Raw genomic sequence first — 24,020 nt, forward strand, 5'->3', positions numbered from 1 at the left:
GGTTAAAGAGAATATGTTATTTGACCATCTTTAGTGGAGTCTATTATTCTTTTTAAGGGTCTTTAAATGCTCATTGCGCACAAGCAACAAGAAGACTCCGTAACAATCTCTAAAAAGTCAAACTGTAATGTTAAAAAGGAGAGGGTGCATGGTTTGTTATAATTATTTAATCTTTAGTATAAATTTATAATTAAAATATTACATGGACCCTTTTAGTAGATGTATCTATCTCATTTCACCATCATATATGGTGTGTGTACGTATATACAGCCATGGGAAAAAGAAAGTACACCCTCTCTGAATTCTGTGGTTTTACATATCAGGGCACTATTACAATCATCTGTCCCTTAGCAAGTCTTACAAATAGGTATATACAATGAATAGCACATGACATATTACAGATTTATTTAACAAAAATAAAACCAAAATGGAAAAGGCATGTGTGAAAAACTAAGTGCATCTTTACTACTTCCATAGGATTGAAGAGGCTATTTAGCAGACAGGAAGCTAATCAAATGCTCTTGATTAATTGATCGTCAGCAATTGTGACCACCTCTATAAAATCCAAAGTTTTAGCAGTTTGCTGGTCTAGAACATTGAGGTGTTTTAACACAATGCCAAGGAGGAAAGACATCAACATTGATCTTAGAAAAGCAATTGTTGCTGCCCATCGAATTTGGAAGAGTTATAAGGCAATTTCCAAACAAGTTGAAGTCCATCATTCCACAGTGAGAAAGATTATTCACAAGAGGAAAAAACTCAAGAGAGTTGTCTACCTGTGAAGGAGTGGACAGCCCCCCAAAAAACTCAAGAGTTACATCTCAGACTCTCGAGGCCTCAGCAATCTCATAGTTACATAGTTACATAGTTACATAGCTGAAAAGAGACTTGCGTCCATCAAGTTCAGCCTTCCTCACATATGTTTTTTGCTGTTGATCCAAAAGAAGGCAAAAAAAAACCCCAGTCTGAAGCACTTCCAATTTTGCAACAAGCTAGGAAAAAAATTCCTTCTTGACCCCAGAATGGCAGTCAGATTTATCCTTGGATCAAGCAGTTATTACCCTACATTGAAAGATTATATCCTTGAATATTCTGTTTTTGCAAGTATGCATCTAGTAGCTGTTTGAACATCTGAATGGACTCTGATAAAACCACTTCTTCAGGCAGAGAATTCCACATCCTGATTGTTCTTACAGTAAACAAACCTTTCCTTTGCCTTAGACGAAATCTTCTTTCTTCTAGTCTAAACGCATGACCTCGTGTCCTATGTAAAGTCCGGTTTGTGAATAGATTTCCACACAATGGTTTGTATTGGCCTCGAATATATTTGTATAATGTTATCATATCCCCTCTCAGGCAACGTTTTTCTAAACTAAATAGGTTTAAATTTGTTAACCTTTCTTCATAACTAAAATGCTCCATTCCTTTTATTAATTTTGTAGCCCGCCTCTGCACTTTTTCTAGTGCCATAATATCCTTCTTTAGAACAGGTGCCCAAAATTGCACAGCATATTCAATGTGTGGTCTTACCAGTGATTTATAAAGAGGCAAAATTATATTCTCGTCCCGAGAATGAATGCCCTTTTTCATGCATGACAATACCCTACTGGCCTTGGCCACTGCTGATTGACATTGCACATTGTTGCATAGTTTGTTGTCTATAACAATTCCCAAGTCCTTTTCGTGTGTTGTTATCCCTAATTCGCTTCCATTAAGGGTATACGTTGCTTGTGTATTCTTTACGCCTAAGTGCATAACTTTGCATTTTTCAACATTAAATGTCATCTGCCATTTGAGTGCCCAGTCCTCCAGTCTATCTAAATCCCTCTGCAGCAAAGTAATATCTTGCTCACATTGTATTATTTTACAAAGTTTTGTGTCATCTGCAAACACTGAAACATGACTTTCAATGCTGTCTTCAAGATCATTTATAAACATGTTAAATAGAAGGGGTCCCAGAACAGACCCCTGAGGGACACCACTTGCCACCTCTGTCCAGCTTGAAAATTTACCATTAACGACAACTCTTTGTACTCTGTTTTTAAGCCAATGTTCTACCCAAGAACAAGCATTTTCATCTAGACCGATTTCCTTGAGTTTGAACACTAATCTTCTGTGTGGAACTGTATCAAATGCCTTGTTAAAGTTCATGACAGTACAATTAGAAAAATACTGAACAAGTATAGTTTGTTTGGACAGTTTGTTTGGAAAGAAGCTAAATCACTTTTGTTTCTTTCCATACAGCCCTAGCTACACCTTCCCCTGTCATGAAAAAATGGTTTCAGATCTTACTCACTTTAGAAGTTTTTATCTCCTGCCCCGTTAATTGAACTTTAACCATGCCTGCCTGGATGCCAGGCTGTCTCTTTAATTTTTAAGGCCAGTCCACTGAGGGCAGACCCTATGGGGTGTACTGTTTCATTGCTCTCTACAGGGTCCTCATGTCCTGACCATAGCGTGTGCTTGTTGGGGGACAGATCCCTGTTGTCCCCAAATGTCAGGACGGTGGGACAGGACCCAACAATTGGGAATGTCCTGCCAATATTGGGCCTGAATCTAGTGTACATTTCTGTTTCCATTGATTGATTCAGCTTACAATTTTCAAAGTTGTGTTTTTTTCCACATAGAAAATAAGCTGTAATTAGTGTTTAACTGGTGACATTTAATATATTAATACGTACTGAATAATTGTTATTTTACGAATCCGATTGATATATCTGATTAAACTGTTATTTTTCTTTTGCCTTTTGGTGTTTTGAATACATTTGTAGGAAATCCAATTGGATTGAGCTGTATGCATTAAATAAGTATAAACCCTGCATGGTACTAATCACATAAAATGTGTTCTGTGCAGTTAAATTTAATCACCTACCTTCGCTTTTAGTGAGCACCTGCTCATTGATATGCGGGCAGACAAGTAATACTACCTACTTTTCTCTATGCTTTGCCTTTTCCTTGCACTCAAGGTTTATTGATTTAAGAAGACAGCAGCTAGACAGCTTACCTAAAATTCATTACTGACCATAGTAATAAGTGCTCACACAATTTAAAACATTTGCACTGTGCTGCATAGAATATGTCCAAGACTTGTAAAGAGTCACATGATCAGCTCATTTAGAAAGTTGATCTGTATAACCCTGAAATACTGAAAAGCACACTCATCAAATTATTATACTGAAGCCCTCCAGTATATCCAGATGAATGCTCTGGAGTGTAGCAAATTAAAAATCCTGTGTGTATTTTTTTAGTGCCCAGATGACAAATGTAAAAGATACCTGTTCATTAGAAACTACTCTGCGTTTGGTAAAATATGCATTTGATTAACTGTGAAAAATCTATGCTTATAACTGAACTAGATGTGTTTCATGTAAACACTGCCTTAGGAGGGGACACCTCTAAGTGGTCACTCCTTAGATGGCCACTGAAGGGGCTTCCTGGCTCAGTGCTGCACAGTAAGCAGCCCTATCGTTCAGCATCCCCACGCTCTGCATGGAGACACTGTATTTTCCATACATTTTGGGAGTCTCCCACATGCCTTTTTGCAAACTCAAAGCGTGCCATTTTGTTTTTTGTGAAAGCAATGGCTTTCTTCTGGCCACTCTGCCATAAAGCCCAACTCTATGGAGCGTACGGCTTATTGTCGTCCTATGTACAGATACTCCAGTCTCTGATGTGGAACTCTGCAGCTCCACCGGGGTTACCTTAGGTCGCTGTGCTGCCTCTCTGATTAATGCCCTCCTTGCCCGGTCCGTGAGTTTTGGTGGGCGGCCTTCTCTTGGCAGGTTTGCTGTTGTGCCATGTTCTTTCCATTTGGTTATGATAGATTTAATGGTGCTCCTGGGGATCATCAAAGATTTGGATATTTTTTTATAACCTAACCCTGACTTGTACTTCTCAACAACATTGTCCCTTACTTGTTTGGAGAGTTCCTTGGTCTTCATGGCTAGTGGTGCCTCTTGCTTCGGTGTTGCAGCCTCTGGGGACTTTCAAAAAAAGTGTATGTGTGTAATGACAGATCATGTGACACTTAGATTACACACAGGTGGACATCATTTCACTAATTGTGTGACTACTGAAGGTAATTGGTTGCACCAGAGCTTTTTATTGGCTTCATAACAAAGGGGTGAATACATACGCACATGCCAATTCTCTGTTTTTTATATCTAAAAAATAGTTTTATGTATATATTTTTCTCATTTCACTTCACCAAGTTAGACTATTGTGTTCTGATCCATCACATAACATTCAGATTAATAAAACATTGAATTTAAGGCTGTAATGTAACAAAATAGGTAAAAAGTCAAGGGGGGTGAATACTTTTGCAAGGCACTGTATGTGACAATTTATTATATCAAAATGCAATGCCACAAGGAGTGAAATTAGGAAAAGGAACATTTTACATATTTACTAGCATACAAAATTATCTTGGCATACTTTCATTCCTATTGCCAAATTATGAGCATATCTCGTTTCTTAATACTGTGCCTAGCTCTCTTCCTAGCTTTAATGTCATTCCTATTTCCGTTGGTTATATTAATTTTAATGCACAGTTTATTTCTGGATTCAGGTGTTCATGTGCATGTCTTGCGATTTTAACCAATTCAATGGAATGAGTGATTGAGCATTGTACAGAAACATTAAATAATTGTGTTTAATATTAAATAAAGACCTTAAAGCACAAATATTTGAAATTCGGTTTTAGAATGCAAGCTAGCTGGGTGTTTGCTATTTGTCACTGCGTCAGAATGTTTGACCTATTAGGGTAAACATGTGAGATTAAGGTTTCAACCCTGGAAAATGCTAGGAATGGACTGTGATGAGATTAAGGTTCAAACCCTAGAAGGTCCTAGGAATGGAGTCTGATGAGATTAAGGTTCAAACCCTAGAACAGGGGTAGGCAACCTTTTAGCAGCACTGTGCCGATATCGGATTGTGATGTCCCATAGCGTGCCGATCCTATTTTTTTAAATTGAGGTGTGTATGCTGCCGTATTCTGCTTGTATTATTTTTACTGTAATTGCTTTGTGTGTGGATGGATATGTCACATTGTGTGTTTGGTAGTGTGTGGGGGCTGTTTGGGGTATTGCATGTGAGAGGCTGCATGTGGAATTGTGTGCATGCATGTGGGTTGTTAGTGGTGTTGTGTTTGTGGGGATTGTGTCTATGTTTGTGTGTAGGCTGTTCGTATTATTTGTATGAGGGTAGGCTTATTCTGCAGGTCTGTGTATATCTAGCAGTGTGGGTGGCTTCCCTGGGTTCCAGTGGGGACCAGGCTGGCCAGGTACAGGTCAAGGACAGGAGCTGCAACAGCAGCTGCAGGATGCTCTACTACAGTGTGGATTCCCATTCACAAGTGCTGGGAGGAACTGATCTGAGATCACTTCCTCTACGTTCTGCAATGCATAAATTGAGGATTGTCCTTCACTACCTCTTCGTATTAGCAGATATCTGAAGTTTCACTGAGACTCCTGAGAGGCCAGAGCCTGTTTGGCTCTAGCAGCCTTGAGTGCCGTGGAAAGACACCTTGAGTGCCGTGCATGGCACTAGTGCCGTAGGTTGCCTACCCCTGCCCTAGAAGGTCCTAGGAATGGAGTCTGATGAGATTAAGGTTCAAACCCTAGAAGGTCCTAGGAATAGAGTCTGATGTGATGGGCAGAGGAGATGTGAGGACAACAAGCTACATCAAAGCATTATCTTTGTTACCAGTATACATGATACTAAAGAATACTATTTAGATGTTAATGTGTGTTGATTTTTTTTTTTATTATAAAATATAACTAGATTATCCTACAATCTGAGCATGTTTCTATGCCAGTTGGCACATGTCGTAAATTTTCCACTTGTAATGGACACCTTAACTCTCACGAGTTGTCTTTTTGTTGTAAAATATAAACCAACTTGGGCATACATTGGTCAAATTAGCATATGTGAATAAAAATGCACAATTTGGACATATATTATTTAAATAAGATACATGTAAAAATACACAGATTAAGTTTATGTTTTTTTTTTTTTCTCCATAGAAAGACGTCTTTTAAAGCAGAATGTTAATGCTGGACGGGATGCCGGCAGTCAGAGTCAAAGCAGACCTATTGGAATCTGAGCAAGGGGTAAGCAAGACATGAGATGATGTTCCTTCCTAGAATGCATGTATTCGTTGTATGTCCTACATGGCTGAAGATATTGCCATACCATTTATTCATTTAACCCCTTAACGACACATGACGGAAATATTCCGTCATGATTCCCTTTTATTCCAGAAGTTATGTCCTTAAGGAGTTAAAATATAAAGTGATCTGCTTGTGAAATGAGTGGTATATTGTATATTGGTCATGGAGTTTCTCACTATGAAAATAATTGCACATATTATCACTCTCAAAGTTTGTACTAACACTGTATCATTTGTAATAGCCTTAAGCGAATGATAAATATGTTTGAATATAATTAAACATGGTTATACTGGCATTCTACCAATTCAGAAGCAAAATAGAATTAAATGTTTGCAGACTTGTTTTTTCAATTTACCATGTTTGCAAATCTTAGCCACATAAAAGGAGGATATTTCACATCTAGGATATCTGTTTGTTCCATTTCATTGGAAATGGTTGATGGTATTACATGCCTAAACAATGTTAAAGGGACATTATAGTCACCAAAACAACTTTAGCTTAATTAAACCGTTTTGGTATATAGATAATGCTCCTGCAGTCTCAGTGCTCAGTTATCTACCAGTAAGGAGTTAAATCACTTTGTTTATTTTCCCACTTGTCGCACCTCTCTGCATGTGACTTGCACAACCTTCCATAAACACTTCCTGTTAAGGGTCATCTAATGTTTATCCTTCCTTTATTGCAAGCACCTCCTGTATGTGATTAAATTTATATTTACAGAGCAAGAGATACAATTGAAATTGTTTAAGGTAAATTATTTCTGATTGAAAGTGAAACCAATTTTTTTTTCATGCAGGCTGTGTCAATCAGAACCAGGGAAGGTGTGGTAAGGGCTTCATAAACAGAAACAAAGGGATTTAACTCCTAAATGGTAGTGGATTGAGCAGTGAAACATGAGAGGCATGATCTACACACCAAAACTGCTTCATTAAGCTAAAGTTGTTTAGGTGACTATAGTGTTCCTTTAACAAATAGTGAAAACTGCACTTTTACTGGTGATATCATCATCGTGATAAGTTTTACTGTTTTGAAACACTCATATTTTTGTTCAGGGAAGTCTCCCGAGTATAACAATATCCCCCATGTACAGGTTTTATGAAGTTTTGGAAATACCAAAGCATACAATTTACAATTGTAGACAACCCAGCATATTCAAAATAGGGTATGTCCCCTCTTTTGTAGTAGCCACTTAGTCACAAACGCTGTCCAAAGTTAGCATTTTTATTTGTTTTTTTGCATTTTTTTCACAAAAACTGCACTCCTACTGGTGATAACTTTTACTGTTTTGAAACGTTCATATTTTTGTTTAGCAAAGTCTTCTGAGTATAACAATACCCCCCATGTAAAGGTTTTATGATGTTTTGGAAAGTTACAGGGTTAAACATAGGGCTTACCAATTAAATTATCTGGACTGTCTGTCTGGGTTGTTAGGCAGGTCCCTCAAATTATAATGAATAAAATTCAATAATTATGTAAAATTAATAGTTAAATATATATGTAGAATATATATGAGAGAGCACTTCCTGTCAGTCTGGCCGGGTACAGAAATGTTAAGCTTCTGGACCGCGGTCCACTCCCCCCGGCAACATGGGAGGTAAGAGACACAACGGGGAGGGGAGCAGACCACTTAGGGGGAGGGAGGGGAGCGGACCAAGGGGGGAGAGAGAGAGGCACTAAGGGATGGGGGGGGAAGGAACACTAAGAGACAGGGGAGGGGGGGCGACCACTAAAAGAAATTGAGGGGAGAGGAACACTCAGGGGGAGAGAGAGGAACATTACGGGGGGGCACTAAGGTACAGGGGAGGGAAGGGAAAAGGAACACTGGGGTAGGGGGGGCATTAAAAGAGAGGGAAGGTAGGGGAGAGGAACGCTAAGGGGGGGTGGGAGAAACATTAAGGGGTTGGGGGGCACTAAGAGACAGGTAAGCAGCGGAAGAGGAACGGGAAGGGAAGGGAAAAAGGACACTAAGGGGGAGGGGAGAAGAACACTAAGAGGGGGATTAAGAGACAAGTAAGTTGGGGAGAGGAACACTAAGGGAAAGGGGAGGGAGGGGAGAGTGACACTAAGGGACAGGGGAGGGAGGGGGCAGTGTGTGTGAGGAGTGCAGTGTGTATGTGAGAAGTGCAGTGTGTGTGAAGGGTACTGTGTGTGAGGGTGCTGTGTGTGTGAGGGGACGTTTTCCACAGAACCCACCACCGCCCACCTGAAATCCCATACCGCCCACTAGTGGGCAGTAGGGACCAGGTTGACTACCCCTGGTAACCTGTATTGCATTTACTATATAAGTAGCTAATCAATGTGGTCCAGGTTAGATTAAATTGACTCTGGCAATATAGAAAGGTTAATTCTGATGATGAGGCAGCATCGAAACACAGTGAAAACACCGGTTTATGTTGAACCATTCCAAATTTGTTTAAAAACCATCAGTATTAAACCAGAGGATGGCGCCAGAACACACTCGACAATATAACAATTATACCAAACATGTAATGCTTTTGTCATTCAGAGTGTCCCTTCAAAGTTGGGGCAGCTTTGGCAAATTAAGATTTTAGGACTGCGTTAAAGTTATTTGTTAATCTTCATGGTGACATTTTTTATGTGCTGCCGCTAGCATGTGTAGTATTCTTTCTGTTCTTGCTGTAAATTGCATTTCGGCATAAGAGGCTTGTTTAACATATTCTTTCTAATGACCATTTTAATGTGATGCTTTATAAGTCATTCCAAAGAAACTGGTCTTTGCAAATTTGTTTTACAAATTCCAAATAGTTTTGTTTAAAAAAATGGCCACTGTCATAGCAATACTGATTTTAATGCTGGCTTAATTAATGTAAAACAAATAAACAAACAATCAGCAGCATATATCTTAATTATGGTTATTGGTACTTTATGTGTAATGTTTAAGAATTTCTAATATCATTAAATCCTTTGATTTACAGAGGGATGTGCAGTGTATTGATTTGTTTTTATGGTTGTAATGTACACTATTACCTTTACAGGTCTAATTAAGACTCTGTACTGTAGAGGGAATATTCAGAATAACATGGATTGGTACCCGTAGTCCATTGCATTTTTCATATAGTTGTCGTTAATGCAGGGAATAAGATGCATATGTCTTTGGTTTAGTTATCCTTTAGGGGTCCATAACAGCAGGTCTTTGGATCCCTTACATCTGTCCGTGTAACTGGGGTACAGCATGGTATACTTTCTGTTTACACCGTACCCCCAGGTCTAGCTACATCTTATACACAAAGTGACAAATATTAACCAAACACCGCACTCTGAAGACTTACAGAAAGGATTAAACAAAGCATTTCTTGCTCTGCCAATTTATTAGAAATACTACATACATATGGCATACATAGAAGCACATTTTGTAGCCAAATACAGACACTTTAATGTGGACACTGCCCAGTATCTACATCTTCATCAAAGTGTTAAATGATTCTGTAGATAAGACACTTATTCTGTGGCTAGTTGAAAAATTGTCCAACTCTACATTACAGCACTGGGGATGTGACTCTGAGCATATATAAATATTATATAAATATTATATAAATATATAATGATTGTTGCTTTTATTAACTCTGTCAGCTACTTCATACAACTTTTGTCAAGGTGTCAGATAAAATACTATAGATAAAATCTTCCACCCACAACTCTCTACACTAATCTTGTATATCACAGATACTGCAATTGAGCAAGTATATGTGGGATGTCACTAGGCATGTGAGCTCAAAAGATATTCAATTAAAGTTTAATAGATAGAGGTAACAACATAGCAAACACAATTATAGTTGCAAGTATAAATATAAAAGTCATTAAAACAAAAAATGCTAAAATGTACTGTCCTTCGTGTACTTAAATTGTTCAGGAGCACAGCTCAGCTTCTGGTGTAGTAGAAGGAGCTACATCCAGATTTCTTTTGGGAGACCTACTCTCCCAACACAGAAAAGCTTGAAAAAGACCTTTGTTGGTCGAAACGTTGCGTTGCATTTTGTTACATTAAAGCTGCATACGGCTTAAAATTTGGAGTGCCTGTGATCTTTTCTTCTTTCCAAAACAGAAAAGAGACACAACAATCTTTGGCTCTCAGGGCTGAACAAACTTTTTCTCCACCATGGATCATCCAATAAATTGTCCCATTCCGGAATGAAAAGCTAAGCACTGGGGAGGGGGGGGGGGGGCAATTGGTGGACAATGTAAAACGTGTGAGTGAGTGCGCACACATCAACAAACCAGAAACATAATAATTGGCAATCATATTTATTTTACGGTTATTAGATTTCAGCAGTATGTTGGTATTGTGTATTTCTCTATGTAACTAGGAAAATGGAAATGACTGTCTTGCATTCACATTCCTAGTCACATTATTTTCAGCACATTTGTTTGGAGAAATGAATTTCACTTGCTGAAAGCGGCAAATTTACTGTGTTTCATTTCTATTTGTTACAAGCTGAGAAATAAGTGTTTTAATAAGCTATTATTTAGAGCTGACTGCCTTGATAGGTTTCCCTCTAGCCTGGTTACTTTAGAGGCATATTAGAAGATTCCAAATTATTTTCACTATAAATAGGTCCCATCTATTTCAATTTCCTGCACAGTAAATGTATATTTAAGAATTTACAGCAAATGGAATCAAGTTGGTACTATTGAGTAATTCACTGCTTGAGTACATTTTCCTGTAGAAGTAAAGTATATCTATTTGCATTCTAAATTTTGTTAGGTAGGTGAATAAACTCACAGGTTATGAATAAATAGAAGTTTTTAAAGGGACACAATCGACACCATGACACACACTCACTGACAGACACACACTGATACAAACACTTGCTGACTAGTTATGTCGCGAACATAAAATTTTCTGTTCGCAAACAGCGAACGCGAACTTCCGCAAATGTTCGCGAACGGGCGAACCCAGCGAACCGCCATAGACTTCAATAGGCAGGCGAATTTTAAAACCCACAGGGACTCTTTCTGGCCACACTAGTGATGGAAAAGTTGTTTCAAGGGGACTAACACCTGGACTGTGGCATGCCGGAGGGGGATCCATGGCAAAACTCCCATGGAAAATTACATAGTTGATGCAGAGTCTGGTTTTAATCCATAAAGGGCAGAAATCACCTAACATTCCTAAATTGTTTGGAATAACGTGCTTTAAAACATCAGGTATGATGTTGTATCGATCAGGTAGTGTAAGGGTTACGCCCGCTTCACAGTGACAGACCAAACTCCCCGTTTAACGCACCGCAAACAACCGCAAACAGTCCATTTGCACAACCGCAAATTCCCCATTTGCACAAGGTTGGATACCAAGCTAGCCATGTCCCATTCCTTGTCCTCACTGATGTCATTGAAGGTCTCTTCCTCCACCCAGCCACATACAACACCAAGGGTCCCCGAAAGGTGACAACAAGCCCCCTGTATTTTTTTTTTAAATGTACACTACTGTTACAACAGATATGAGTTGCACTGGTGTGACACTGTGCCCTGGCAGGCCCTGAAACGCACACGTGTGAAGGAAACTGACTGCTATTATTTCACAGTCCAAAAGTTTTGTTTTTTTTAAATGCAAGCTATTGTGCCCCCAAAATGTTCGTGTGTGGGGGTGCTGGAATGACGTGGGCCAATGGGAGCCTGAATCAACTTTTGGCTTCCACTGCCCCTTTAAGAGCGAGCTTGTGACTCGAGCCGTGCTCCTAGTGCCACGTGACCGATCACTGCGGTCAGTGCACGCGGCTAAGTCAGAAGAGGAGATCAAGCCGCATGCAGCTCGTGTGGAGGCAGGAGTGATCCAGCCACGCGCGGCTCAAGCTTAGGAGCCAGGTTGGTCCCAGGATAAGGTAAATACAGCCACAACCACTTATCCCAATCACACACCTTTCCTAACGTCCTATCCCATTAAAAGCATATTACAGCGTATTTAATAAAACAGATAGACCCCCTACTTCATCTAGGTTACCGATCGATGGTTCGATATTCTGAGCCCTCTCTGATTTACTGTACACAACTATTCGATATTCCCACAAATTTTATATAGCATTTTATGTTTGTTTGAGACCACCTTAAAAATATTGGATATCGCTAAAAATCATGATCACTATATATTTTCTCTACAAACCTCTAAAAGGAACCAAACTACTCATCCATCTGCTATACCACTTTATCCCACCTAGAACTAGTGCCCAGTTAAAATACTTGACTCTCACTTACCCACACTCAGTCATGCCACACACATTTTACCACTACTGCCACTGAATCCCTCTGATCACGGCTAAATTCATCTTCTACATCAGAACACTACTCCTAAGATTGGGTTGTATCCATGTCTCGGGTCATCATTTAGAATAGGGGCAGCTTTGGTCTCCTTCAACAGTGACACTCCAGTGCATATTATTAAAAGATTGGGCAGATGGAAATTTTCAGTCTACAACCGATATATTCCTCATCACGGGAAAGAAATGAGCAAAGCTTTTAAAAGTTTGGCTTTGTAAATTTGATGCAATAAGTGTGTTTTTCTTTAATACCTCTTTGCATGAACCCGATTTACATATATCACTAATATGTTTCTGAACATATATATTATATTATTCACTCACTCACTTATGGAGGATAATGTATAATAAACACAAAAAAAAAATAATACAAAAAAAGAATGCAGCTTCAGAATTAATCTAAATTGTATGCTGTCTAGGAGGTGGGAGGGTCTGGGAGGGAGGGTCTGCTGCTGATTGGCTGGAATGTGTCTGCTGACTGTGAGGTACAGGGTCAAAGTTTACTCAATTATGACGAATAGGGGGTGAACGCGAACACGCTATGTACGCCAGGAACTATTCGCCAGCGAACCGTTCGGGACATCACTATTGCTGACAGACACATGGTCTCACTGATTTGACACACACTGACAGACACGTTCTCATTGATTTGTCACTCACTGACAGACACACACTGACACACAAACTCACTGACAGACACACACACACACACTCACTGATTTGATACTCACTGACACACACTAACTTACAGACACATATGCTCACTGATTTGACCTGCACTGACACACACTCACTGACACACACTCACTGATTTCACACACACTGATAGACACACACACTCACTCACATACATACATTCACACTGTCACACATACACATTGTGTCACACACACATTAATTTTATGATTGTTTTAAAAAACATTTTTAGGCCCACCCAGCCTCCCTACCTTTGGGAGAGCTAGTGTGGGTTCTGTTCATGTGTTCCAGTGGGGGTCCTGTCTCTGGGGTCCAGTGTGGCTGCTTTAATCTTTGTCCTGTACCGCAACCCCTGTAGTTCCTACACTGGACCATGCCTTGCATTCTCACAGCTCAATTCTCTGCCATTTAGGAGTTAAATTGCTTATACAGCCCAAGTTGCACCTCCTTGCATGTGACTTGCACAGCCCTCCATTTCCTAAAATATTCTAGGATTCCTTTATTGCACAGTCTGATTAATCTATAATTTCTTATCTCCTGCTTTGTTAAAAGCCTCCTAGACCCTGCAGGAACCTCCAGTGTGTGTTTAAAATTTGATTTACAGAGCAGGAAATAAACAATTTACTTTAGATTGAAAATAAAACCATTTGTTAACTTCAGATTGAAAATGAGACCCTGGGGGGGGGGGGGGGGGCAATTGCCCCGTTGTCTGTCTCCCCCCCCCCCCCCCCCGGATCTGCCAGTGCCTCAGTGGCCTGGTCTTGCAATGCTTACATGGGTTCACCCTTTGGGCAGAGTCAGTGACACAATTTCTTCACTGGCCTGTCCCCATATTTTGCCCTGGCGCCTGGGATTGGCCAGCCTGTTTCCTCCTCCTCCTGTCTCAATCCCCGTGCAGCGCCGGGAGGAAGTGAAGAACTGTAATTACTTCTTCCCGGTGCAGAGGCAGCGCAGGGGAATGGCAAACTAACCTGGCAGGACACCAGGTTAACACACGGCTCTGCTGCAATGCAGCAGATCCAACCCTGCTCGCCTCCCGCTGACATGCTGCAGAGCCGATCCTGCTCCCCGCCCGTCTACCACCCCCATGCCGCAGAGTCGGCCTGCTGCCCTTTACCCTGCGTGACCTCAGAGCCGGGAGGAAGTTATTACAGTTCCCTTCACTTCCTCTCGGTGCACACGGGGCTGGAGAGACAGGAGGAGGCGGAAGCAGGGAATCTGGAACAGCGGCTGCCAACTCCCATTAGCCACAGCCAGCCCCACTAACCAGATGTCACCTGCTGCTGCCCAGTCCCACTGGACCCCAGGGGAGCCACCCTCTTTAGCCGAAAAGGTAGGAGGGTTGCTAAAAATATGTATTTTTCTTTTTTTAATTTCTGTGTATCTGCCATGTGTGTATGTCTGTATTTGTCTGTGTGTATGTATGAATGTTCGTCTTCTGCTTGTGTATATATTTGAGTGTATCAATAATAATACTTTGTATGTGTGTCTGTCAGTGTGTCTGTCTGTCTCCGTGTTTGTCTGTCTCTGTGTCTGTGTGTGTGTGTGTGTCCGTCTGTCTGTGTGTGTGTCTGTATCTGTCAGTGTCTCTGTCTCTCCTTAGTGTGTGTGTGTGTGTTTGTCTCTGTCAGTGTGTGTTCTGTCAGTGTGTGTGTATGTGTGTCTGTCAGTGTGTGTGTGTTTATGTCAGTGTGTGTGCCAGTCCGGGTGTCTGTCAGTAAATGTGTATGTTTAGGTCACCAGCCCCCTTCAAACATTGGGAATTATGTTTTTACTCATCTTTTACCCAGTGCCGTGCCGGTCTCGATGTAGCTGACCCGCCTCCGTAGCTCAGATTATCAATTACCATTCAGCATCTCCTCATAGAGATGCATTAAATCAATTAAAAACATCTCTATGGGGGGGCGGAGCCTAACCTTTCATGGAGACGGACGTGTGAGCCCTTAGCTCTCCGACCCCGGGATTACAATCCGCAAATATCAGCGACAAATCTTAGCCATCCTTCCACCAAAACCCGACCTACCCCCACCCACGAAATCCATCACTTACCTACCCCATGGGAGGCACGAAAAAACAACGGGATACCACTCCGTCTGTGGCCACGCTGTTCCGCAGCAAGGATGATGGGCGGCCATCTTTACCACAAGGCCCCACGGAGTCAGGCTCCGAATCCGACGGGTATGACCCAGCAGAGGAGCAAACAACCCCCCTCACAAAGGAAGATCTTAGGAGAATGCTCCGGGAGACCTCGGAGGATATCAAGGCCTACACAACGGCCGCCCTAGAGAAGCAAATCAAAGGCCTCAAAGAAGACATGGAGGCCCTGGCCTCACGTACCAACCGCGCTGAAAAACAAATATCGGAAACACAGGCCGCGACCAAGACGCATTCCAGAGACATCGAGACATTACAAGAAAGAGTCCTGTATCTGGAAGATGGCCTGGAAGATCTCAACAATAGATCAAGAAGACAAAATATCAGGATTAGGGGCCTGCCGGAGACGGTCCCACCTGAGGCAATACTACCCACAGTTCGGGCCATCTTTCAGTCAGTCACACCAGACATACCTGAACAAGAGCTCTACATCGGAAGGGCACACAGAGCCCTGCGTCCCCCAGCTTTCAATCCGAATCCGAATCCGAATCATCACCAAGCTCCTCTACTTCCCTGTCAAGGAGCAGCTCATGAAAGCAGCGAGGGAGAACCCCCCAACATACCAGGGTCACACACTGCACTTCTACCAGGATTTGGCCCCAACTACACTGAAGAAACGCCGGGAACTCAAACCCCTAACGACGGCGCTCACGGAGAAGGGATGGCGATACATGTGGGGACACCCTTTTAAGCTGCTAGTCAAAAAGGGAGACCAGACATACACCCTCCACCAAGTAACAGACATGCAGGACTTCGCCAATCACATCGGAATCTCCCTACGTCAACCTACACCGGCTACCGACTCCATCGCAGAAAACAGCAGACACGGAGAGCTGAGACCTCGCCCGCCCAGACAGCAAACCAAGGCGAGACCCTATAACACACCTAAAGGTCAACAAATGGACAAATGAACTGAGTACCGCACCCACCAAGGGGTCCCCCGGCCAGGCCACAAGAGACACTAATAATCAACTCCAGCTCAAGATCGATGAGTATTAAGTTTATTGTTTATTGTTCAATAATCTGTCCACTAATGACCACCTGGGCCCAGGGAAAAACAGAGCAAAATTACTGCCGCACCCTCTAGCACACCCTCTAGCACAATCAATAGGTAGTAAATTTATTGTCTGTCATACGATTAGCTACCCACCAAGGACCACCCGGGCCCAGGGAAGATCAGAGCACATTTACTGCTATACACTTTAGCAAAGCTGTTAAATTTTCAATGTAATGTTTGTAGTTCAATTATCTGTTTACTGCTGCGCCCCCCAACTTCACCGACACTGAGGTCCCTGAAGCTTACTGTCCTGGCCACAGTATGAGAGCAGGAGACTATACTTAAGGCACACACACCAAACGCCCGCAACCCCGCAACTCACCCCGCACCTACTCAGTAAATGGGAGAAATGCCCAGCAGACGCCACAGGAGCCCACCATACAAACTCCCAAGACAAATGAAGTATAGCACCCCCGGGACCCGCAACCCAGACCCGCAGAACAAGCCCACATAGAGTAGTGCGGCTCCCACCAATAGCACCGAGGTCACACCACCACCCACTCCAATATGGGACAAGTAATCAGCACAGGCCGGGATTCGGCAATCCTTAATGGGCTCCCAAAGTTTCATGTACACAAACAGCTATGCATGCTCAAGAGGGCAGCACACCACGGGTCAGTAGCCAGACCCGTGGAGCGCGCCTCAGGTATGGGGTGTGTTAGAGGCCGGGCACCATGTACACCCGGATGGCTTCCCCGCGGGCCCGCCTCCCCAGAGATTGGCCCCCCGCCCGCCCGCCTTAACCCACAGAACGCCTCACCCGCCAACAATACATAACCCCCTTCCCAGGGAGGTACCCGTGCCCAACACCCAGCACCTACGAGCGAGGAACCCACCAGGACCCAAGCTAAGAGACAGTGCCCGAGGCTGGAGGCCTTCTCCTCAGCATGGTGCCAGATGGGATAGGGACGGCCAACATCCTAAAGCCACTCGCTCCATACATAGGACGCTATACCTACCCCTCCAAGGATACCACACATTCAACAACCCAGAGGGTAATTGAACCCCCAAAACGGAGGGCAAATAGGCAACCCCCACAACTAAAAGCATCCTACCCGCGGGGCAGCCTATCGATACCCCCCCACCAAAAGAACACAGAAGGAGCCTAGCGCAGAGGGGTGAACTAGACGACAGGTCAGGGACCCATTCACTGTTTAATGCTTAATGTTGAATGTTTACTAATCAAAAGGTTATATGTTATATGTATATCGCAGTAAGCTTGACAAACTCACCCACCCTGCTTACAATACCACCCGAAAACAGCCGCCCCCACGGCCCTGACTAACGACCGCACCAGGGACAACATCTACAGGGCCCTGGCACAACCCTACTTGGCGGATAAACCGCCACGGGCCAAGACCTCCCCTACACACCGGACACAGAACCACAGAGACCCCTCGAACCTCCACCCGCCTACCCCCCTTAAACCTACCAAACCCAACAGCACAGCAACCCTACCCAGGGTGGACCAACCAGACTACATGAACGACCCACCCCCCACCATACCATACAACACAAAGTACGTTGACAACCGAACAATCCCGGGGAGGACAGCGCCCGGTACACCGACCGTCTTACCCCCACAACCCCACACAGACAACACATCTCCAACTCTCTCCCCGACCCAGTCCGGGACATAGTCTGAGACTCGGACTCATACTAAGACAGCAAACACAAGCTCACACACGTAACCCCCTCCGCCCACACGACACCTGGCAACAGCTGAGTAAGACCAGGCACTCTCACCCCACAACCCCCCCCTCATTGTTTTTCTCTCCCCCCCCCTTTTTATTTATTTATTTATTTATTTTTTCTCCCCCTATCCCCCACCCAATAACCTCAAACTAGAACGATGTCGGCCACTCTGACCTGCCTATCAATCAATTGCAAAGGTCTGAACAACCCCTCCAAAAGACACCAGCTCATGCAATGGGCCAATAATTCAAAAGCCGATATACTCCTACTCCAGGAGACGCACTTCACCCAAGCCAAACAGTTCCCTCTCCTGAGCCGGCACTACCGGGTGAACCACTTCGCCAGCTCCCCAACGGGTAAACAAAACGGAGTGGCCATCCTTATACGGAAGTCATGCCCCATTTCAGTCAACCACACCATTGCCGACCCGCAAGGCAGATACCTCACAATAACGGGCAGAATCGGCCCGCAACAATATGCATTCTCCTCAGTATATGCGCCCAACATACCCACTAGCTTATTCTGGAACACCCTCAGAGCACATCTGGCACTATTCCCCTCCCACCACTCAATCATCGGAGGAGACTTCAACGCCGCCCCCTCGCCCACCGTAGACAGGCGCCGAGCCAGAACACACACACTACAACGCCAACCGACAGCAAAAGCCGACAAACTCTTCGCGGCATTCCTCGACCGGACTCACCTCATAGATGCGTGGCGATCTCAACACCCCACGACATTAGACTACACCTTCTTCTCTCACCCACATCAATCACATTCTTGCATAGATCTCATCCTAATATCCCCGGCAATAGCACCCTTACTTAAGAACACGTCCATAGGCCAGATCACCTGGTCTGACCACGCAGACACCACACTAACGTTCACCATCCCGGGCACGGCTCGACCTTGGACATGGCGGCTCAACCCCACCCTCCTTCACAATCCACAGATTCGAACAACGATCGACGAAGCCCTAACCGAATACTTCGAAACAAACAAAGACTCGGTAGATTCCAAATGTACCTTATGGGCGGCACACAAAGCGGTCCTGAGAGGGACATTCATAAACCAAGCAACCATACATAAGAGAAAACAGCTCGCCCACCTGGAACAAACACTGGCGACACTAAGAACCCTGGAGACTGAACTAAAACTTAACCCCACGCCAGCATTGACTGCTAAGATTACACAATGCCAGAACGAAATCAAAGAATACATGAAAAGAGACTCGACAAAAGCCTTGTTGTGGTCCAAACAACTTTTTTACGACAAGGCCAATAAGGCCGACACCCTACTAGCACGTAAACTCAGACAACGCACAGCCCAGAAACAGATAAACAAAATAGGAACACCAAACGGGACCCTAACGGAGGACCCCAACAAAATAGCCGAAATATTCCAAAACTACTTCACAACCCTATATGACCACGACCCCGAAACGCGGCAGAACCCAAATGCCACCAAAGCACTCATTGACCATTATCTGGAACACCCCCCGCTATCCTCCCTACCTAACGAAGCAGCACAAAAACTGACAGAACCGATCACACCAGAAGAACTTGCGGGCACCATGAAATCGCTCAAACCAAACAAAAGCCCAGGCCCGGACGGGTTTACCGGGCTATATTATAAAACGTTCGCTCCCACGCTATCCCAACATTTATGTAATCTATATAATGCCATTCTACAAGGCAACCCACTACCACAAGAAATGCTTACAGGCCCATCTCCCTACTTAATGTAGACTTAAAACTATTTACCAAATTAATGGCAGATTGGATATGCCCCTACCTACCACAACTCATACACCCCGACCAGGTCGGCTTTATCCCCACACTACAGGCCAGCGACAATACCAGACGAACATTCAACCTCATATGGGCCGCTACGACGAAACATATCCCAACCCTAATACTATCACTGGACGCCGAAAAGGCTTTTGATAGACTGCTCTGGCCATACCTATTCGCAACTCTACAGAAATTCGGCTTCCCCCTGGGCTTCCTAGTAGCACTACAAACACTATATGCCTCACCAAAGGCCAGTCTTATATTGCCCCTCACACAACCACCCATATTCACCATATACAACGGAACACGTCAGGGATGCCCCCTATCCCCGATTTTATTTGCCTTATCCTTGGAGCCGCTCTTACAGAACCTCAGACACAATGCAGCTATAAAAGGCCTCAAAATCCGTGAAGAGGAATACAAAACAGCAGCCTATGCAGACGACCTATTGGTCACCCTCACGGATCCAATAGCCTCCTTGCCACCACTCATCCAAGCTCTAGAGCAGTACGCCAAAATCTCCGGATACAAGCTCAATATAGACAAGACAGAAGCCCTACCCATACACATAGACCCCCCCCACGCTGGAGCACATACAAAACACATATCCCTTGAGGCTAAACTCCAACCACATACATTATTTAGGCATCACCCTACCGGCAGACCTCTCCCAAAGCTACTCCGTAAATTATACCCCGATCATACAGAAAATCACTCAGGACATCGCCACATGGCAAAACATGCCGATATCTTGGCTAGGCAGATTAGCTTCGGTCAAAATGAACCTCCCGATCCCACTCTCCACACCAGACTTCAAGCAACTACAGACGCGAATAGACAAGTTCATATGGTCCAACAGACGCACACGAATAAAGAGGCAAACCCTATATGCACCCAACAGAGCAGGAGGCCTGGGCCTCCCCCACCTCACCCACTACTACCAGGCAGCGCAACTTACGCAAGCCCAAAACCTGCACGCTCCATTCGGAGTTAAACGATGGGTCGACCTCGAGCACGATATATTCGGGAGAGACCACCCATCTCTCTACATATGGCTACCTAAAAGAGCTAGACCCCCTCTTCCACAAACAACCCCAGCGCTGACAAACACAATTAAAATATGGGACAAAATAGCACACAAAAGCGGCCTAACCGCACCCCTATCCCCACTCACCCCGATACTCCGCAACACACAATTCCCCCCAGGCATGATACCCAAAGACTTCACTCGCTATGAAGACAATAACCTCACGCGCCTTTACCACTTCTTCCAGGGCCAACAAATAATACCATTCCCCGAACTACAGCACACAACGCCGTTCCAAACATTTGACCTATTTAGGCACATACAGATCAAAAGTTTCCTAGCAACATCAGAAAATACAAAAGCAGGCACGACGGCACTCACAGCTTTCGAGAAGCAATGCATGCAAGCCCCAATTCAGAAGGGCCAAATCTCAGCGCTCTACACCCACATAATACAAAACATCAAAAACGGAGCACTTACGTACGTGTCGGCCTGGGAGAGGGACCTCGGCCCAGCTGAAGACCCATCAGACTGGGCAGATATTTGGGAGGCCACTGCTACAATTTCCATCTGTGTAAATCATAAAGAACAGGCCTACAAAACACTCATGAGATGGTATACCACCCCCCTCAAGCTTAAACAGATGGGCAGGTCAGACACGGACACGTGCTGGAAGGGATGCGGGCATCAGGGAACCTACCTCCACCAATGGTGGGAATGTCCCTCAATCAAACGAATCTGGCAACAAGTAGCGACCATGGTCTCCAGCATCCTACACGCAGACATACCACTAAACCCCTGAATCTGGCTGCTATCGAAACCACATGCAGACATTCCAAGAGCACAAAACAAACTGACAGCTAAGGTGGCATTAGCAACCAGACGGGCGATAGCCGAAAAATGGGGTAGCAATGAAACACCGACAATGGAGACTATCAGACGAAAAATAACAGATGCAATTAAAATGGACGAATTGTCCGCAATAGTACACGATACTACCAAACACTTTCACAAAATCTGGGACCCATGGTTCTACGAATTCCCGACTCTAGCCGGCACACACTGACCAAGCTACACACTCGATAAAACCTGAAAGGGGAGGTACCCCACTAACCCGTAAGACCGCCCCACCTTATGTTTTTCCCTTATCCCTGCACTCCCCACCACCCAGAACCACACCGCCACCCAACACCAAGACCACACAAACACTACCAGAAACAAACACACTTAAGACCAAAGACAATACAAGAACCTACCACCCTCAAAAATACCCCTACCACACCGACAAAAGGGGTAAAACAGGAGAGATAATATAGAGCAACACACGGCCCCCCTAACCCCCACCCTGAAACACCTCACTATACTACTCAGACAAGATACGACAGAAACCGCAATAAACCCACTAACCCGTGCCCACCCCCAAGAAGCACTAGGCAAATAGAATGTGAGACCAAACATGGATACAAGAGGTATCTTCAAATGTTAGCAATACTCCGCTATGAGAGGGCACCCCCTTCCCCTCCCTTCTTATTTCTGTGCCCCACCCCAAACCCTAGAAGAAGAAGTAAAGCATACTGAGCAGGGAATCAGCAAAATATACTTGTCATGACTCAATGCCAAAAACCATAACGATCGATTTCCACTAGCACGTGGAACGTTAACATACTGTGACAAACCATTCAATGTACTGCAAATTTGTACCACATTTATTAACCCCCCTACCTTCTTTCTGTATCCCTACCCCAAGTCGTACATAACCTAAAATTAAAAATAAAGAATTAAAAAAAAAAAAAAAACATCTCTATGGGGAACGTTCAGCGCCTCCATGCAGACCATGGATATGCTAAATGTAGGTGCTGCTCATTGTGGACCAAGATAGGAGACACTTTAGTTGCCATCTAAATGACAGCCACTAGAGGTGTTACTAGGCAGCAAAGTAAAAACTGCCTTATCTCCAAAAAGACAGCTTTTACATTGAAAATTCTACAGGGACAAGCTATATACATCACTATCACAAACTTATTCCTGCCCATTTAGGTGGCTTGCCTTATGGGAAGGCATTGGATTGGCTAAAATCGGCACGGTGGCAGGACATTGGGCCAATCAGGACCTCCTCATAGAGATGCATTGAATCAGAGCTGAGCCAGAAAGCCCCTCCAATGGCCATCTAAGGAGTGGTCACTTGGAGGTGTCCCTAGGGGCAATGTAAACACTGCCTTTTTTCTGAAAAGTTAGTGTTTACATGAAAATTCCTGATGGGAGCTATTATACTAACCAGATCAACTACATTAAGCTGTAGTGGTTCTGATGACTATAGTGTTCCTTTAAGGATTGTATTTTTGTCGTTGGGGGAAAAAAAATGGCTCCTAACTTTTAGATGGCTCCTAGATTGAAAGCAAATTTGTCATGCCCTGCTATAGGGTCACTTTAAGTAGTTAGACTGCAGAAGCATGGTAAGATAAAAATTAAGATAAAGTTGTTTTGGTACATCCCCTCAGTAGGTTGATCACTCTCTTCTATCATCTATGCTGATCGCCATGCAGATTTGATGGGGATAAATTAGGTGCAGATGAGATTTTTTTTTTTTCTGGTGTACCTGAGAAGCAGGATTCCAAACAAATATCCAATGAAAATAGGACATGGTTCTCAAAAAGAAACTGAACCACGGGATCTAAGAAATTTGAAAAACATGTTTGTTGTAATATTTGCTAGGTGTAAAATGACCAAATTAGGCTTGTCATAATCATTCATCAGTTATGGACCCAAGATTTTTTAAATTCTTTTCAATGTATATTGATATCTCTATCTGTAGTGATACTCTGCAGTCGAACCTGTGCTTTTCTAAAGTTGAAGTGTCTACAGCATTAAGATTTGAAAGGCAAGAATTCTACTGAATACGGTTCCAGGGTGGGATTGTGTTCCCATGGAAACAAAGTACCTCTTCACTGGAGAATATCTGCAATGAGGAAAGGGGTGGGAAGCAATTAAGTAAAATCATATCTTGGAAGGAAAAGAGCAGCACACGGTTTTAATAACTGGATTTCCTTTGTGATTTAAAACACAGTTTCAACATAAATCTCATGTATGAAAATCTAAGTAATTCAACACCGATCATCAAAAATTCAGAAGCAGTTGAGGAAACATATGAAAAAAACA

General features: G+C 43.6%; 1 protein-coding gene across 2 annotated transcripts in view; it reads left to right on the plus strand.

The window, feature by feature from the left end:
• KLF12 (KLF transcription factor 12) overlaps window positions 1-24,020 on the plus strand; it is a 269,928-nt gene that overhangs the window by 136,353 nt on the left and 109,555 nt on the right. The window contains exon 2 of one of the 2 annotated variants that reach the window (XM_063444691.1): window positions 6,024-6,110. In XM_063444691.1, the coding sequence (XP_063300761.1) occupies window positions 6,045-6,110 (66 nt within the window). In that variant the 5' untranslated portion in view covers window positions 6,024-6,044. The remainder of the gene's footprint in view (window positions 1-6,023; window positions 6,111-24,020) is intronic. The other variant, XM_063444692.1, reaches the window with a different exon arrangement.

Source organism: Pelobates fuscus, chromosome 1, assembly GCF_036172605.1.
Source record: "Pelobates fuscus isolate aPelFus1 chromosome 1, aPelFus1.pri, whole genome shotgun sequence".
NCBI classification, from domain to species: Eukaryota; Metazoa; Chordata; class Amphibia; order Anura; family Pelobatidae; genus Pelobates; species Pelobates fuscus.